This window comes from Lasiodiplodia theobromae, assembly GCF_012971845.1.
Source record: "Lasiodiplodia theobromae strain AM2As chromosome Unknown scaffold_10, whole genome shotgun sequence".
Lineage (NCBI taxonomy): Eukaryota > Fungi > Ascomycota > Dothideomycetes > Botryosphaeriales > Botryosphaeriaceae > Lasiodiplodia > Lasiodiplodia theobromae.
The window spans coordinates 942,326-956,512 of NW_023336300.1; the positions used below are offsets into that span (position 1 = coordinate 942,326).

Below are 14,187 nucleotides of genomic sequence, written 5' to 3' on the forward strand. Positions count from 1 at the left end.
GCTGTTCTTCACCGATCAATGGAAAGCCACAGATATACAGGTAGGAATCAGGGGTTGGTAGGTCGTCACAAGATGGTTTGCGTTCAAGGATTTATAGCGTCGCGCACATCTCCGCCCGCGGAGTCATTCCGAATGGACTTCTGCGCGAAAGCACCGTCACACGGAGAGCTAAAGTCTAATCAACCAATCAGCTCAAATATTGAGATATTATGTTGCAAACGGTGAGTATAATTCGCATTGTCGACGTTCGCATAAGACACGTCTCTCAAGAAAGAAAAAAAAAGTCATACATGTCAAAAATAAAAGAGCAAGATATTCCTGCAGGTCTGGATCGTGCAAGAGTGGTACCCGACAGAAATGAGCATCAAGCTAGAATTAGAAAGAGATTTTTAAGGTCAAGGTGCTTCTAATGATGTTTTTCAAGCCAAAAAACTGCACAACGGTAGAAAAAATTCTCCTGACATCCCGTCCACAGCACGTCATAATGCTGCAGAATCTTTAAAGTCCCTGGTAGTGCATCTTGATCATCACCCCAGAGCTTCGTGTTGAGCTTGAGTCCGGCAAAAATCCATCAGCTCCAATCGCTATCCAGCAAAGTCCACTGTTGTCGTCGTTGGAAAGCGCCTCATTTGCTCGTGGTTGTGTGGGTATAAGCGCCCAAACAGGCTCCCATGGTTCGTCGCAGGGAGATAGTATTATACTTCTGTATCCGCTGTGACGTACCTAAAGATGAGCTATTTGCGTAAGAATATGATCAAGGAGGACTGTGCCATATCAGGCGACCTTAGCCTTTTCCTATGCAGAGGGTGTTCAGCGGATCAGAATATTCCGTTCCTGCATTTACAGTCACTAATTCAGTAAATGGTGCCAGTTGCCCAAGGGTGATGGCGTTGTGCTCCCCGGATGGTCCAAACTGTGTGGTGATACACAAGGGCGGAAAGTCACTTCCACAGCGACGCTTCACTTTTTCCGCTCCGAGGAATGCCGACCTTGCATCGTAGATGATATCATGTCTCCTTTTGCTCCATCGAGCGTTGTGAGCATGTCCATGCGGGGAAAAGGAAATCTAGTATCGAGATATTTGATGTGGCACATTATCTGCTGCGACGTCATATAAAAGTATGGATATCACTTGGCTGGTGCTTCTTTCAACCCATCTTTCGGTCATAAGAGATTTTCAAGAGAATCAAGCAGCTGCAATCATGAAGTGCACTCTTGTTACTTTGTCACTCCTCGCTTCAGCTCATGGGCTCGCATTCAAAAAGCCATATCAGACCCTTACCATCAACGTTCCCGCCGGGGGCGCCACATACACAACCACCATTCCTCCCTGCGGCACTCTTCCTGGCTACGTTCTGATCCCGGAGGCCAATAGCACCTTCCACCCAGGCACGACGACAGTCTTCGTGCCCCCTCAGGCGTCAAAGGCCACCCGAACCTTCGTCGACACCGAGTACGATGAGACTGCGATTCTCATCGTACAACCGCTTCCGGGCTCATGCGCGCCGAAAGACTTTGGATACTTCCCAACTACCACCTTCACCGATCTATCCCAATTCACCGCTACCGACCTCTTTCTAAGCCCCACTGCAGCCGCTCTTGCAGCCATCTGTCCGCTCACAGACGAAATCGACTACTCCGCCGCCAAGGGCCCCGTGAAAGATGTCGTCGACGGAATTAACAATGCCACGTTGATCCTGCAGAGTCTGCAGTGGTGGGCGGAGCAGGTCGGCGCCGTCGCGGACAACACAACCACCTCCTCCGCTTCCACCACATCGTCCACCACTTTCTCCAGCACCCCTTCCACCATCAAACAAGCACGCAACCCTGGCGCTGGCACGAACCTAGTCCGCCGCCAAGAACCCATCACAGCCGTCCTCCGGCTCCTCGGTGGGCTGCGTGACGTCGGCACGACGCTCACAGCCCTGCTACCGGACATCGCGGTGCTGCCGCCATTCAAGCCCAGCCGCAGCGTCATTGAAATCCTCGACGATGATGACGAGGACGAAGCCGCAGGAGACGCCGTGGTCGGCGCGCTTCTGTCGTTCGTCACGATACATCGGGCGCTGCTGAACACTTTGATCGGACGCGCGAGGCTGGTTCACGATATCCCCGTCGAGAGCGCCGCCGTGGACCAGCTCGCTGCTATGGCACAGGAAAGCGCGGATGAGCTCGGGCATGGGCGGCTACTGCGAGGACGCCATGTCAATCCTGTCGGGATGACGATTGCGAAGGTGCTGCAGGCGTTGGAGGATGTGGTTGATCAGTTGGCGTTTGAGATCATCAGGCTGGTGCCGGCCAGGGAAGAGTGTTCCAAGAAGCAGAAGAAGGCGGTTGATGAGACGTTTGAGGAGGCTATCGCGGCTTATGAGGCATAAGACAGTGGTGGAATGTGTGCTCACTGACGGGTAGTTTAAGATCGGACCCGATGGGCTCGTTCTTCCAATTTACGCATAACGACATGATTCTTTTCAATGTAGTATCAATACAGATTTTTGAACCTGATTTATCTCATAGCGTAATATTAATGACATTAACGTAGTACATGTCTTCCTAGATCTTCACCTAAGTTCCCGTGTTTTAGATCTATGGGGAAATCAAAGCCAGCAGCCCAAACACCTTAGTTGCTAATCTCAACAATAGCCGGGCCCGCCGCAACCGTGTCATCCGTAACAGCATCCTTGCAACCCGTCAGAACAACATAGCTCTGACCATTCACACCCTCAGGCACAACAACAGTGAAGCCGCCCTCGACCCTCGTCGCCTCAGCGACGACCGGGCCCGTCACCGTAATGAAGGCGCCGTAGATCTGCACGCCATCGGCGGCCTGGACCTCGTAGCCGGGCGTGCTCAGCATGACGGTGCTGCCGGTCTTGACCCACTCGTCCTCGGAGCTCGCGACGAGCGTCGGGAACGCCTTGACGGGCAGCGGCGCGTTGTCGGACGGGCACGACGTGATGAACTGCGCGGCGAGGGTGTAGACCTCGTTGAGCGAGAGCGGGTCGTCGAAGGGCTGCGGGAAAGGTGACTGCTTGATCTCGCCGCGGATGTACGACGCGTGCCGCGCTTCGACCGTCAGGATCGAGCCAGCTGCCGTGAGGTACGTCTTCGACATGATGTCCGCGGCCGCGCCGAGGTAGGCGGAGACACCGACGCCTACGAGGATGGTTAGTGGTTATGTGTGTGTGAAGGAGAATGGGGAGCAGGGCGGATAGGAACGCACCTTCGAGGATGGCGGCGGTGGCGAGGAAGGTCTTGACATCCGTTGCGCCGAAGGCGTAGGTGCAGGGCTTGACGGGGGTGGCGCCGGCGGCCGTCAGACCCTTGGTCAGGAAGTCGACGTGGGAGGACTCGTCAGAGCCAACCGTCTTGATGTTGTTGTAGAAGGTGGAGTCGTAGCCGGCGGCAGCGAAGTCGGCCTCGGTGTAGTTTGAGAGGCCTTCCTTGTAGAAAGCATTCTCAAGATGCTCGAGCGTGAGGGCATATTGGAGAATGTCGGCATCAGTCGGTGCGGATTGGCGCTTCTGGGTGGGAGCGGCCACAGAGAGACCCGCAAGGGCAGCAACAGCGGTGGTGTACTTCATTTTTTAAGTAAGGGTAAAGGATGAAATATTAAGTAATTGTGAAGAGGTGAAGACCGGAGAGTTGGATGATTGGCGACTGATAGAATGGTGGATACCTCAGAAGTCTCTTTATATCAGTGCCGTATTAACACAACAAGGGCGAAGCCATCAACAAGGCGGTCAATTGATCAGCGCGGAGAAGTGTGGTTCCGAATACGGAAGCAGTCCCTCTGAGTGGAGCGGTACCCTTCTCCGCCCCTTGTCCATCTAGGTGATTACAGTGACCCACTGCCGTGTGGAGCTGGATAGCGGCGGCGTACATTCCAGAAGACAATGTGCAATTTGCCAGATGCGGGGTAGCATTAGTGCCCGATCGAGGAACCAAGAATGAGACTCGAATCCTGAATTGGCCAATGAGATGCTGATGGTGTACTTCCGCGGGATGTTGTAGCAGCAAGATTGGTAAATTGCCTGGCGTCCGGAAAGCAGTCTTTCCGCGCCTACAAACCAAAGTAGTAAGTGATTCTCGTAAGTGGCGCAGCAAAAGTTGCTCGATGGAGTGCTTACGAGTAAGCTTAAGCAACAAGCTTAGGGCGGATCGTCCTGTTTGGTGTTTAGTACTTTGAGTAGCGTCCCGCTATACTGCATCTGGTTCGAGGGAGTTGAAACGGAACGTGGACATCCGGGCACGCCAAGTGTTTAGAGGCTGTCCCCGCTCAAAATCTGCGCTAAATACCATTCGGCGTGTCTTGAGCCCCTGAGAGTAGAGATCTGGGCAAGAATATCGTCATAGTTGCGCACAATGGGAGCGGCGTTGACGCTCCGCAGGAAATCTCCGCACGGAAGAGTGCCTTCCGTGCTGTACGCTACTGCCAGCATGTGCCCCTTAATTCTCGAAAATGTTTACCGCCAGATCGTGGGGTATCCGCCTTCAATGTGCCGATCACTTTGACTACATGGTGTGAGCGTTGAACTGTGAATAAGAAGCCGAATCCGCATTCAGACCCACGTCTGTGATTGCCTCTTTTCTGTCAATCATTTATTGAAGTCGCGTCTTTGTATCGCCAATCTTTTTACAAAAGCTCGTCGGACATATCAACAACTCTACCAAGATGAAGTCGTTCCTTGCCGTTGTCGTTGCCGCTGCTATTGCGCCAGCATTTGCTACGTAAGTGAAACCATACCAAGGACAAATGAGAAGCAGCAGGAATCAAGTTGTTCAAGCATGTATTTGGCACATACTGACCTTCGCCCAGTCACAGCGCAAGCGCAACCATCACCATCTCTCCTTGCCCGTCAAGCGCAGCCTCTACCAACGATATCGTCACTCGCACCCCGATGGCGATGCCTTCGCAGAGCACGCCTTGCCCTACGTTGTCTATTGTTAAGACGAACGGAACGACGGTGACAATGTCGCATGACGGTGCTGGATCCTCTCCATCAATGACTCCCGCTTCCTTTACCGGTGCGGCCATGGCGAACAATGCCGGGCTCTCTGGTGCTGTTGCTGCTGCCTTTGGGTTGGCGGCTTTTGCATTGTGATGGGTGAAGTAATGCTGGAAACAAATAACAACGAAACGGGTTGATTGTAATGCGGAGGTATATGGTGCCAGTCTGCGATAATGTAAATACAAGAGAACAAGATGCAAGGCCCCGCGGAATGCGAGTGGAAGATCTTCAATGTGCCCATTGTTCAAGGGTCTGTCCGAGAGGTCGGTGTTCCGAAGTAAATGAGCTTTTTGATGCAATGCAGGACTTAATCAAACCGTGAGAGCTTGAAAATGACATTGAAACTTTGCTTCAATGAGACTCCGACAAAATCCGATTCGTATAGGCGTTTAACAGCAAAGTGCCGGAGTCTCAAGAAGATTATCGCTCGTGTTGTAAGACGCGATAAATGGAGAGGCAGCTGAACGTAAGGAGCTTTGGCCTCCCACGCTCATACATAGAAGTTCTAGATTTTCGGAGCTCCCCCCAAGGTTCTCCGCAATGACGATGGTTAAGGTTGGTTGATGATTCTGGGGGTGAATCAACTTAGAATGCTGCGTGGATTCAGTGGGCGTGTGCCTGTAATGGTAAGCTCTTTCATCCGAGCTGGGGAAGACAAGTATAACAAAGGCAGCATAGTAGGGGTCGACAACACTCAATGCGGAAGTTGGTTGTGTTGGAAGAAGTTGAGGAGTGTTGAGGAGGGCAGGGGAAGAGCTGGCGCATGACTCGCATGCAAGCTTATCACGCGCAGGTGGCTCGTGCGCTTATCTTCCCAACCGCGGGGACGGGAGTGACTGGAGGCGGCCATCAAGGTGGCAGGTGGATTGCTCAGCCGCTCATCTCCGCTCTTCCTCAATTACCTCGCCGTTCCCGTCTGTCCTCGGAGCTGCGCCATCAGCTCATCCCTCCGATTCTCACCTTACCATTCTCCACACCGTTTGCGCAGTCGTTGTACAACATGGGTAGCGCTCCGTCGAAGCAGATCGAGGCCGGGGCGCAGGAGAAGCTGGCCGAGGCCCTCCGTGCCATGGAGCTGAGGAACGATCGCGAGCTTGTCGAGAAGGATTACGTCTACGTCCAGGACGATGCGCGTTAGTCTTCGATGCCATGAAGCCGCAACACCCGGCACACTGACACGCCTTTCTCTGTAGCTCCCAAATACGCACCCTCCGAACACCAGTCGACCGTTTCTGTATCCGCGACCGAGAAATGGGAAAGGGAACTCCTCGACGACCCCAAGAACCAGCTCGCCCTCAATGCGCTGCAGTCGAACAACGCCAACGCCATCCTCATGAACAACCGCGCTGTCGTTAGCGACTCGCAGATCTTCAACCTGTCGATCCCCTTCGAGGGTGCTCCCGTCACCAACCAGCGCTCCTCTGGCCGGTGTTGGCTGTTCGCGTCTCTGAACGTCTTCCGGGTATCCATAATGAAGAAGTACAAACTGGACAAGTTCGAGCTGAGCCAGCAATACGTATTCTACTGGGACAAGATTGAAAAGGCCAATTATTTCCTCGAAAATATCCTGCAGACGGTCGATGAGCCCCTTGATGGCCGCCTGCTTCAGTCGCTTCTGGCGAGCCCGGTTGGCGATGGCGGCCAGTGGGATATGGTCGCCAATTTAGTGACCAAGTACGGCCTGGTCCCGCAGTCTCTCTACCCCGACACCTTCAACGCCAAGAGCTCTTCCTTGATGGACAAACTTATCACCACGAAGCTCCGAGAGCACGCCCTCAGGCTGCGCAAGCTTGCCTCATCCACGAACCCTTCTGTTCGGGCCTCGATTGGCGGCGCCAAGGACAAGATGATGCGCGAGATCCACCTGATCTTGACGTTGATGCTGGGTCCCCCGCCCTCGCCGTCCAAGGCCTTTACCTGGGAGTTCTACGACAAGGATAAGAACTTCAACTCGATCACAACGCGGCCAACTGCCTTCGCCAGGGAGCTTTCGGATAATCGCACGGTCAAGGCGTGTGGCGGTGCTGATGTGCACAAGCTGTTCAGTCTGGTGAACGACCCGCGTAACACGTACAACACGCTGTTGACCGTTAACCGGCTTGGCAACGTCTGGGGCGGCCGGCCCATCACCTACGTCAACGTTGACATGACGACGATGAAGAAGGCTGTGATCGAGATGCTGCGCAAGGGCTTCCCCGTCTTCTTCGGCAGCGACGTTGGCAAGTACTCGGACTCGACCAAGGGCATCATGGACACAGCGCTGTATGATTACGAGCTCGGCTTCAACACGCGTCTTGGTTTGAGCAAGGCTGAGCGCCTGATGACTGGCGAGAGCGCCATGACCCATGCCATGGTCCTTACTGCGGTGCACATCGACGAGAAGACGGGCAAGCCTGTGCGCTGGCGCGTTGAGAATAGCTGGAGTGAGTCGGCAGGATCGCAGGGCTACTTTGTCATGAGCGACGCTTGGATGGATGAATTCGTGTACCAGGCTGTGGTGGACCCTAGCGTCGTGAGCAAGGAGGTTCGCGAGATTCTGAAGCAGGACCCTGTCGTCCTTGATCTGTGGGATCCTATGGGTGCTCTTGCTTGAGCTTGTCTTTTCATGGGCTGGAAACAGGGACGGCGTGGATTAGGTAAAGGCGTTGTTCATGGGCGGAATGGTGCTTACTTACTACAGGGTTACAGAAGATAAGATGACAATGATTTTAAATTCGCCGCTCTGATTATGCTGCATCCGTGCAGTCTGGACCACGGGGTCCAGGCTTAACATCGAACGCCTGCGGGAAGAATGGCATAATGCAGCGACGGCACAAGTTGTTCGTTTCTAGACTTGCCTTTTTCTTCGATAGTTGGAAATACAGACCGGGGTGCCGGGTATACATTCCAGCCCGATGACGCAGCGGGGCCATCCGGCATCTGGTGAATGTAGCTGAGTCATCCCGCTAGCACATGCCGGACCATACGTAAAAAGCTCCGCCCCGCAACTTTTCAAACCCCAACATCAGCAACAAACACTTCTTGGAATGCTTTGGTGGAGAGCTTGAAGCTCTCAGCGCCATTTCTGCCACTGTACAACCTAATTGACATTTGCTTACCTCATTGGAGCCATTCGGGCCAAATCATTTGCGGAAGCCCACCGCTGTCAGCGATGGAGGTAGTCACAGAGAAGCCGAAACCGCTCGTCGCGGATCCATCTCTCGTACCACTCCTGGCCTCAGTTCTTCTCATAGTCCTGCCTTCCGCCTTTTTCCTTCTTCGCTATCTGGGCCGCAATGTCGGTGAACGATCCCTCGGTGTAGCACCGGCGCTGCCGCCAGCCGACGAAATCATCAGCCTGCGCATCTACCCGATCAAGTCCTGCCGCGGGATCCAAGTCAAATCGGCCAAACTGCTGCGTACGGGACTCGACCTGGACCGCAACTGGATGTTCGTCTCGCTGCCGAAGCGCGACTTCATCACCATCCGCAACAACTCCAAGCTCACGCTCATCGACACGGCCGTCGACTGGGCCGCCGACGAGCTCAGCGTTTCCATCAAGGGCGACCCATCCAGCAAGATCACCATCCCGGCCCACCCGTCGCGCGACTGGCTCGAGGCCAACACCACGCTCCGCGGCGGCAACGTCATCTGGAGCCAGGAGACGGACGGCTGGGAGTACCCGGAATCGCTGACAAGGCCTTTCGCCGCCTTCCTGGAGACAGACCTGCGGCTGATCTACAAGGGGCCCACGCCGCGCGTGCTGCGCGGCGGCGGCGACCCCACGGTGCTGGGCCGCACGCAGGCGACCATGTTCGCCGACATGATGCCTGTGCAGGTCAGCTCGCTGGCCAGCATCACCGAGCTGAATTCGCGGCTGCGCGCGCGTGACGAGGCCGAGATCGACATCGAGCGCTTCCGGCCCAACGTCGTCGTGCGCGGCCACGAGCCGTGGAACGAGGACGTGTGGAAGGCGCTGCGCATCGACGACAGGCTTGAGTTGGATGTCGTCTGCCGCTGCCTGCGATGCCAGGTGCCCAATGTCAATCCGGATACGGCGGAGAAGCATCCCAGGCAGCCGTGGAATGAGCTCATGAAGTACAGGCGCATTGATGAGGGGTTGAAGTTTAAGCCTAGCTTTGGCATGCTGTGCGCGCCGAGGGATGAGGGGTTGTTGGAGGTTGGGATGAAGTTTGAGGTCACGAAGACGACGAATGATCATTACTTTGTCAGTCCGATGAAGTAGTGGCTGTGTATGCTTGGGGGGCTGAGGGTGGATGGTGTTGTAAAAGGATTTGTCGCCGGCACGATTCTGGAACAATGTGGTAAGGGGCCATGTTGTGGGTTGCAAGCGTATTGGGCAAGTCTTGTATCACGGCTGTATATCATGTTTTGTCTTCATGATTCGAAAAAGGACTAACTTCTCCAAATCCTCCTTGTTGACTGCTTCTTGGTTCCTTTGAACCGTGATATTAATAGCTTACGATAGCAAAAGTAGACACTATCTGGAGATGTCGAACTTCAAGTGGGCGCCAAACACACAATCTTCTTGCAGTAGCATTACAGAGGCCGTGGAATCTGGTGCATATTGTGGCAGGTAGAGCAGGCAGGGGCAGCAAGGTGTTAACGAGTGTTGTGATTCAATGTGATAACATGGTAGAACAGACGCTGGGTAGCAGCTGAGCGTCGCTTAACGCGTCATCACGCGCCCTCTCCACGCGTTGACATTTCAGCCAATCATCTCACCTTGATCTGCTTTGCCCCACCACACACAGGCAGCTTACAGAACTTCACAGCCATCGCCTCGAGACTCGGTCCGACCTCTCCCTTCGCAGCTGATGTGAGACAGAGTCTATCGAAATCCACAAGTATCGGGCAGCATTTCCGACTCTTTTTGTCATCTCTCAGGCAGAGACGCTAATTCGCAGGTCATTCATTTACGGGGATCAGAGTGCTTCCGTCTCTCATGCTCGTGTCTGACGCTACGAGCCATGGTCCTACTCGATATGACGCGCAAAAGACACACCGCCAGTGGTTCCCTTTGCCGGATTGACAGACCATCACCCTATGTGTGTACATAACTTCTCCGCGCCGCATTTATGAAGACAGCACTCGAGTCAAGCTGACGTCCCGGAGCGGCGGTTGCCGCCTTCCCGTTTCGTTCCGCCTGCCACCCGCCGTCATCCATGCCCCGCTCCCGCTGCAAATCACACAGCGCTGGCCAACACGCAGACAGGTTAACACCTCTCAAGATATCTCGAAAACGACAAACGTTCGCATACGTGCAACCATCTGTGTCCCATGAGCGCCGGACTCGACGGGAATTTTTGACGCAGGGCTGCGGCGCAGCTGGTTGATCATGCGTGGGGCGAGACCTGACGGCTGCCGCGGCTTTCTTCACAGCGCCCTACTTTAGTCTCCGACGGCCAATCCAAGCCCATTTCTGCTAGTGCCTCCGCTCTCTGCCACCATTTAAAGCCATCACTGACTCGCAGATACCGCCGAATCGAAAGATGTTTGGTCCTGATCGAGTCCAGCCAGCGAAGAGGCGCAGAGGTGGGCACGATGGACAATAATCTGCTGAGTAGATTCGGTGCGGCTCAGGAGCTATTAAAGACAGCAGCTTATGCTTGTGATCCCACTTCTTGATTCCACTCTAGGTCACTAATTCACCCACTTCCCACCGTCTGCGTTTCGCTGTTGGAGAACCAAACCCCGCGTCCACAGGCCATCCAAATCAACAGCTTTTGATACGGATTTCTCCAGACCGGAATCCTTTGTTCACTACCAAAACCAGCCACTGCCATGGCATCTTTCAAGGGAAAAGTCATCGCTATCACCGGTGCTGGTTCTGGAATCGGCCTCGCTACTGCCCACCTGCTCGCCGCCCGTGGTGCCGCCGTCTCTCTTTCCGACATCAACGCAGAATCCCTCGCAAAAGCCAAATCCTCCATCCTTGCTAAAACACCCGATGCCCGCGTCCTGATCACCGCACTCGACGTTTCCAACCGCCCCGCCGTGGCCGCCTGGATCAGGGCAACCACCGAAGAACTGGGCCCGTTGAACGGCGCCGCCAATATTGCTGGCATCATTAACAAAAGCCTGAACGTCAAGAACGTCGAGGAGACGCCGGACGAGGAGTGGGAGCGTGTCATCGGCGTCAACCTGACCGGCGCTATGGTGTGTCTTAGCGAGGAGGTGCGGGAGATCAAGAGATCGGCAAAGAAGCTGGAGGAAGGCGGTACTGGTGGATTCTCTATCGTCAATACGTCGAGTATCGTGGGCTTGAAAGGTAGCCCTCGATCGAGCGCTTACGCCGCTTCCAAGGCAGGCGTGAATGCTTTGACGAAGAGCGTAGCCAGGGAGACGGGCGAGTGGGGCATCCGGGTGAACGCGATTGCGCCGTAAGTTGTTCCAGTCTCTACTTGTGGAAGCCACCTCATTTTTTCGTTTCGGGAGGACATACCCAGTGTTCTTTCTGGGATTTGGAGACGCTTGCTGGTGTTTCCCCCCTTCTTTTGTCAAATCTTTTGGAGCATGGGCTGACGCGTACTTTTCCCTAGCGGTGTTATTCTCACACCATTGACTAATCTCGATACTTCCGACGCAAAAGAGGGCCAGGCAGAATGGAACAAGCTTGCTCCCCTTGGCCGCGTGGGACAGGCGGAAGAGGTTGCTGAGGTGATTGCATGGCTGCTGAGTGACAACAGCTCGTATATCACTGGCATGATCCACGAGGTCGACGGGGGTATTATGGCATAGTAATGCGGTGTATATTGTTAAACCTACTGCCGAGCTCTAATTATAATCAATTCTCAGGTCTCGTAGTTCTAGCATTGTGCGGAACTGGCTGCGTGTTCCATTTCATTGCTGACACTGTCTATCTCTTGATGTCTCAGTGTGTGTACCCTTTCGCATAGTATTTCTATTTATAGTCAGAGAATCACTACCTCAAAACAGCATGGCAGGACTGCAGTCCGAAAAGCGGGCGTGGCAGAGTACGGACGTTGCTCCAAAGTGAGAATCGAATGTTGAGCGAAGCTGAGGTGGGATTAAGCTCTGGACTGACTGGGTTGTGTTACCAGCAGGAAAGGCTTTGCCTAGGTAGGTACTCAGTGACCGTGCATCACCCTGACCGGCATCACCGTCACTAACATAACACGCAGAGCTATGGAGCTTCTTCCTTCCATCACATACTGCCCACGGGTACCGGCACGACATTCATCCGTGCTGCGACCGTTTATCTATCCTGCCCCGAGCATGGTCACTTCACCTTCACTTCTTCCATCCTCCACAGTCCACTTGGAACACAACCACCCTTGCACACCGCGCTCCGCTTACAGTTCCTCATGGCTTCCGCACCGCCTGAGGACGCCAAAGGAGGGCACAAGCCTAACTATGTGAACCCCGAGAACCAGATTCCGCTGCTGGTCGGGGTTCAGACACCGATGTTGGCTCTAATGTTGCTCATTGTCGCGGCTCGTTTCTTCGACCGGGCCTACAACCGCATTCGTCTCGATGCTTCGGACTGGCTCACCATTCTCGCTTTCGTATGTACACATTCTCATCCTCGAGCGTTCTGGTTTGCAAAGAGATACCGCTTATATTGTGTCAGGTCTTGGTCATTACCTGCAACATCATTCCGTTGGCAGGGATCGCAACTGGAGTGGGCCGCCACACCTGGGACATCAAGGAAGAGTGGAAGGTCATCAACCTCAAGCTCACCTTCGCCTTCCGCATTTCGTTCTCGATCGCCGCCGCGCTTATCAAAATCGCGGTCATGCTCTTCTACATGCGCATGTTCCCCCACAGCAAGGCGAACATTTGGTTCTGCCGTTGCATGATTGGCTTCTGCGCATTCGCCGCAATCGCCTTCATCTTCATCACGACCTTCGCGTGTAGCCCGCCATCGGACTACTGGAACGCAGAGAAGGGCGGGAACCGCAACTGCCACAACGAGTCTAAGATCCTCCTCTCGGCGTCGTGTCAGAAGCTTGTGACGGAATTTCTGGTCTTTGCCTGGCCTTCATACTTCATCTGGAAATTGAAATTGCCAAGGATGACGCGCGTTTCGCTGGGCGTCTTGTTCTCACTTGGCATCATGTAAGTCCTCTTTCTCTCTCTCCCCCTTCACTTCGCTTCACCGCGAAAAGAACATGCAGCCCTATGACAAAGAAAAAAGAAAAATAACTTTATTACAGCACCTCCTTCCTCGGCCTCATCAAGACCGGATACCTGTGGTACAGCTTGAACCACCCCCCGGACTTCCCGTGGACCGCCGCTCGCGTCTTCATGATCGAATGCCTGGAAATCAACCTCTGCCTTCTCTGCGGCTGCCTCCCGCACATCAAACGCCCCTTCAAGATCATCTGCTGCTGCTTGTGCCGCCGCCGCCGCAACCACAACCGCAACAAGAGCAGGAACAGGAACAGGAATAGAAACAGGAAGCCCCGGACGCCCGAAATCCCACACGACAAGATCGGCCTCTTCGGACCGCAGCCGCGCCAGCCACCGCCCCTCGCGCTGCGCGGCGACCTGGACAACCGCCGCAACGGCGTCGTCTTCCGCTCGTTCGCCCGCTCGTTCCCCCGCACCGTCGACGATGACGACGACGATGCTTTCGTCAACAACCCGACGCCGCTCATGTTTGAGAGTGGCAACGACAACAACGTCACGTCCCGTCGCATCAACGGCAGCAACCCGCCGCCGCCAACTTCGCTGGTTGGCCCCCGTCTGAGCACCCCGCCCCCGGACTTCGACGACATTGCTGCTATCGCCATGGACAGGCTCCAGCGCTCCAGCAGCCTGGCCATGACGTCGCCCCAGTTGCCACCGAAGACGCCCAAGCGCCACCACCAGCAGAAGCAGCAGGGCCAGGCGCAGACGACGCCTCGCCTTCCCCGCTCGCCCGGCTCGATGAACATGGTCGCGCTGCGTGAGGAGGCCGAGGCCCATGCCCACGCGAACAACAGCCCTTACGCTGCCAGAGGAGGCTCTGAGGAGTGACTATTTGCTGGGAAGATGAGCGGACGGCGGATGGTCAGGGACCGCCGCAGGTAAAGGTGTGATGCTGTGGGCTTTCTTCTTCTTTTTCTTCTTCTTCTATTACTTTTAATAATAATCATGTGGCATGAGTGCCTATGGGGGGTACCAACCTCGGAATGGGGGAAATTTCAGGGATTCACGGAGATATCGG

The 14,187-nt window shown here is 54.7% G+C and overlaps 5 protein-coding genes across 5 annotated transcripts; 4 read left to right on the plus strand and 1 right to left on the minus strand.

Moving 5' to 3' along the window:
- Window positions 1-1,202: 1,202 nt before the first annotated feature.
- LTHEOB_4068 (uncharacterized protein) lies at window positions 1,203-2,378 on the plus strand (the record flags this gene model as incomplete). The annotated part of the gene is made up of 1 exon (XM_035513061.1): window positions 1,203-2,378. One exon carries the CDS (start codon window positions 1,203-1,205, stop codon window positions 2,376-2,378), a length of 1,176 nt encoding a protein of 391 aa, XP_035375461.1.
- A 242-nt stretch (window positions 2,379-2,620) lies between these two features.
- On the minus strand, window positions 2,621-3,584 carry LTHEOB_4069 (Ferritin ribonucleotide reductase-like protein; the record flags this gene model as incomplete). The annotated part of the gene is made up of 2 exons (XM_035513062.1): window positions 2,621-3,156; window positions 3,224-3,584. 2 exons carry the CDS (start codon window positions 3,582-3,584, stop codon window positions 2,621-2,623), a joined length of 897 nt encoding a protein of 298 aa, XP_035375462.1.
- Window positions 3,585-6,012: 2,428 nt separating this feature from the next.
- Window positions 6,013-7,605, plus strand: LTHEOB_4070 (Bleomycin hydrolase; the record flags this gene model as incomplete). Its single annotated transcript, XM_035513064.1, has 2 exons — window positions 6,013-6,145; window positions 6,206-7,605. The coding sequence occupies 2 exons, from the start codon at window positions 6,013-6,015 to the stop codon at window positions 7,603-7,605; spliced, it is 1,533 nt and encodes a 510-aa protein (XP_035375463.1).
- Window positions 7,606-8,163: 558 nt separating this feature from the next.
- Window positions 8,164-9,237, plus strand: LTHEOB_4071 (Molybdenum cofactor sulfurase; the record flags this gene model as incomplete). The annotated part of the gene is made up of 1 exon (XM_035513065.1): window positions 8,164-9,237. One exon carries the CDS (start codon window positions 8,164-8,166, stop codon window positions 9,235-9,237), a length of 1,074 nt encoding a protein of 357 aa, XP_035375464.1.
- A 1,559-nt stretch (window positions 9,238-10,796) lies between these two features.
- Window positions 10,797-13,997, plus strand: LTHEOB_4072 (Short-chain dehydrogenase/reductase SDR; the record flags this gene model as incomplete). The annotated part of the gene is made up of 5 exons (XM_035513066.1): window positions 10,797-11,395; window positions 11,555-11,672; window positions 12,158-12,541; window positions 12,607-13,094; window positions 13,193-13,997. The coding sequence occupies 5 exons, from the start codon at window positions 10,797-10,799 to the stop codon at window positions 13,995-13,997; spliced, it is 2,394 nt and encodes a 797-aa protein (XP_035375465.1).
- Window positions 13,998-14,187: the final 190 nt, after the last annotated feature.